General features: G+C 36.9%; 1 protein-coding gene across 1 annotated transcript; it reads right to left on the bottom strand.

The window, feature by feature from the left end:
• On the bottom strand, positions 5–1,032 carry LOC104743603 (the record flags this gene model as incomplete). The annotated part of the gene is made up of 3 exons (XM_010464663.1): positions 760–1,032; positions 259–570; positions 5–160 (listed from the first exon to the last, which is right to left on the bottom strand). Coding segments are annotated over exons 1-3 (741 nt in total), but the record flags the coding sequence as incomplete, so codon positions are not given.

Raw genomic sequence — 4,007 nt, forward strand, 5'->3', positions numbered from 1 at the left:
AATTTTCCAAGACAGAGTTGGTTTCACCATTGTAGTCGCTTCTTGACCACAAACTGAACATGTTCAAGCAGTCAAGTTCATCTCGCATGAATGTGTAGCCAAGCTGTTCCAGTTCTTTATAATAGTTCAGATGATGGTCAAAGAAAACGGTTGCTACCATCTGACAAAGACACACAGAAACAACATAATATTAGAACCTGAAAGCAAATTAACTTGGTACACACGAAATATCAAAAAATTGAAATCTTGTTTACTTACTTCATTTAGAGCTAAGCGAGCAGCTATCCTCTGCCTTGCAATGTGTTCTCTTCGATGATCGATGTGGCTCTTCTCATGGATTTTATGTTGTGCCTTTGCTATCAAGTTTTTCAAATCAATCCTCCCATCAGGCTTCGCTGTAGTCGAGTTCTCCGGTTTAGCAATCTTTGTTGTAATTGCTCTGGCATCCACCGGTTTAGCAATCTTTGTTGTAATTGCTCTCGCATCCACCGGTTTAGTAACTTTTGGGAGCGTCTCTGACTCGGACTCTGGTTTGTGAAGACTCGGTGTCAACTTCCTAATAGATTTCGCCTGAAGAATGAAGATTTCAGAAAAAGTTCTTCCTAATAGATTTCGCCTGAAGAAGAAGATTTCAGAAAAAGTAAAAAACGTAAGCAAATTAACAAATAAAAATCAATCTAATTCACATTAAAAAAAGTAAACACCTTTATCCTAACAATTGTTGAAACTAGGGTTTGACAAGACGAGTGAGTGAGTTACCTTAGTAGTAGTTGAGTCCACTTCGACGACGGTCTTCTTCTGTCTCTTCACCGACGATGGAGTTTCTTCATCAGAACGATGTTGGCGTTTCTTCGGAGCGTCGCAAGTTTCCGTGCCATGTCTTCCAGCTCTACCCAGAACCCGTGTGTCGTGTGGCTTAGGGTTTATAGCAGGTAGCGACGAGACATCGAGTAAATTGAACCTCACACCTCTGCTTTGGACTCTCTGTTGTTTTGGAAATAAATGCAAAGGGCATGTCGTAGCAATCTCCATAGCTGATGATGACACGAACGAAATTTTACCCAAAACAAAAAAAAAGATTGATACGAAAGATGGAAACTTTCTGAAAACAAACCCTAAGCTAAGAGATGATTCTATATAAGCANTTTTTTTTTTTTTTTTTTTTTTTTTTTTTTTTTTTTTCAGATTGGAAAGTAAAAGAGACTTGTAAGCTGTGTTGTATAACTCTTTGAATGCAAGTTATGGTTGATGAAGAATCCAATAGGCTTTTTTGATTATATATAAGGAGAAACTTAAGGAGTTTAGAAAAATTAGAAAAACCAAACCAGACAGAACACATGCTTCTGTCTTTGTTTTATGTGATCATAAGGGGTCCCAAAGTTGGTAACCAATACTCTACTAACCAGCTCGTGGATTAGAATTTCTGTTGAAAATACATGACCATGTGAGTGTGAGTATATGTAAATCTTCTACAGAAATATTTAGAAACAATGACATGTACAATAAGTGAATGAGAGATACAGAACTTGTAGGCCTTTTGATGTTCTCAAGGAAATTAAAAGCTCCTACACCTGCAATTCTCAATAGATTCCTAGGTTCCATTCAGGGGACTAGTGTTCAGATATGTAGCGATTAATTAGGAAAACTAAAACATCTGAAACCAATATTAATGCACACACGTCTAGAGAAGTTAAACTTGCAGAAATTTCAGTGGTCAAGGTAAGCTTTTGGGTCATTTAATATTAATTATGGTAGAACAATCATTGCAATAGACTTGTCAGTGTCTGAAAAGATTTATAGATTGAAAGTTTCAAGTTTATTCCTGTAGAGTTTCAAGGTTCTTGAGCTTTTTCCATGAGAAAAAGTATGTCTTAATAGATGTTGTAGAGACTGTCATATAGCTTCATCAACTTAATCTTTTGAACTATATTAATTAGTAGTGTTTGTTATTCTTGTGGTTGCAGAGAACCATTGTAAAGCTCATCTAGCACTAGATATTGGCATTGTAAGAGCCTTTTATATATATATGTCTTCATTCAATATTCTCAATCCATTTGATGAGATAGCAAAACCAAATTTAGAGGCAAGGTGATTGGTCCACCAACTCTTCCTTACAGGTGTTTAAGAGCTCTTGAAAAAACAGAGTTGCTCAGGTGACTTCTCGGAAAAGCAAAGCGTTCTTTATCTCTCTATAGCAATTAAGCTGGGAGAGTATATGATCTTTGGAATGTAACTAGAGAATCTGAATAGCTTTTCTTGGACTTCAATGGGGTTTACATTGNTGATCGAGGTTCCGTGGTTTGAGGATATTTCTGTATCTCCATCCACTCGTCTTTGGATCAATTTGATGAGACCCAAGAAAACCGAATCGAATGGCAAGGTGATTGGTCCACCAACTCTTCTTCTAAGGTGTTCAAGATCTCTTGAAAAAACAGAGTTCCTCAGGTAACTTCTCGGAAAGGCAAAGCGTTCTTTGTCTCTATAGCAATTGAGCTGCGAGTAGTAGTAGTATATGATCTCTGGAATCAGATTCTTTTCCTCTTTAGGGATGTTTCTCTATCTTCCATTTCTTGTCCATCTTGAATAGCTATTTTGTGAGTTAATGCAATATACGTATTCAGGACTTAAACACAGTGTTGATTCCATGACATTAATTGATCTCATGAAGAGTTTCTAATTCAATCCCAATCCAGCGAAGCGTCTGCTTCGGCGGAGTGATTGATTTGCCATTATTCTCTGATCCAAATTCTTTGTTTTTGTGTTTTCAGCTTTGGTGAATTCGATCCAAAGTTTTGATTTTTATGAAGAGAAGAATGAGGATATAATTTCAATACGTCTGCAAATCAGAAATACAGTGTTGATAATATGACATGCACTACCATCTGACCTCTTCTTCTTCTTTCTTTCGTTTCTTTTGTTTTTTGTTTTGAAATCAGGCTTTGCGACACTGTTAGCTTCTTTATACCATAAGCTACCTGTTTACTTTAATACTTGTTTACATCTATTTTACAGGGAACTTTACTGAGATGTTATACATTTTAAGTAATATTATCAGAATCTACAAAAAAAGATTTTATTACTAGAATATTTAGGGTATTTCCAAAATACCTAACGTGCCCTTGTTTTATGTTACCGGAAAAACGTTATTATAAAAATGTCATCGCCACGTCAGACGCCACGTCAGAAATCGCTGACGTGTATTAAATAACTCAGCCGTAACGCGTTATAGAGGTAATGTCGGCTGAGTTATAGGTATGTTGCGGCTGATTTATGGAAAAAACATTTGAGTAAGATCGGACGGCTGACTTAGAGCATAACTCAACCACACGTTACGGCTGAGTTATTAAAATCTGGCTGAGTTATGCTCTATCTTAGCCGTCCTTACGGCTGAGTTTTCACCCGATGGCTGAGTTGTCAAAATTTTGGCTGAGTTAGAGCATAACTCAGCCATAACGTTTGGCTGAGTTTTCACCCGATGGTTGAGTTGTCAAAATTTTGACTGAGTTATCAATACGACACGGCTAAATTAACTTTTCACCGCCTGGCTGAGTTATGAAAAACGGCTGACTTATGAGATGTAGTTATGGCTGAGTTATGGTTAAATCTATAACTCAGCCGTGATAGGCTGACTTATCGTACAACTCGGCCATTTCACGGCTGACTTAGTAGCAAAAGATTAATTACTAGAATGTTATTCAGTTACGGCTGACTTATTAAACGATACGACTGAGTTATAATTTGTTTGATGGCTGAGTTATATTAAGGCTGAGTTATTATTTCTTTAATGGCTGACTTGCCACGTCGGACGCATCATCCATGTCAGCATTCCATGTCATCATCTTTCTTCTCTGGAAATACGAAACGTCGTTCCTTCGATTCTTCAACTGGTTATTAAGTGAACTATTTACCTTATATATCACACCTTGTTCTTCTACTTCTTCTTCATTTTCTTCTTCACCTTGTTCTTATACTTCTTCTTCACTTTCATCTTCACCTAGTTCTTTCTA

The sequence above is a fragment of the Camelina sativa genome, chromosome 14, assembly GCF_000633955.1.
Source record: "Camelina sativa cultivar DH55 chromosome 14, Cs, whole genome shotgun sequence".
NCBI classification, from domain to species: domain Eukaryota; kingdom Viridiplantae; phylum Streptophyta; class Magnoliopsida; order Brassicales; family Brassicaceae; genus Camelina; species Camelina sativa.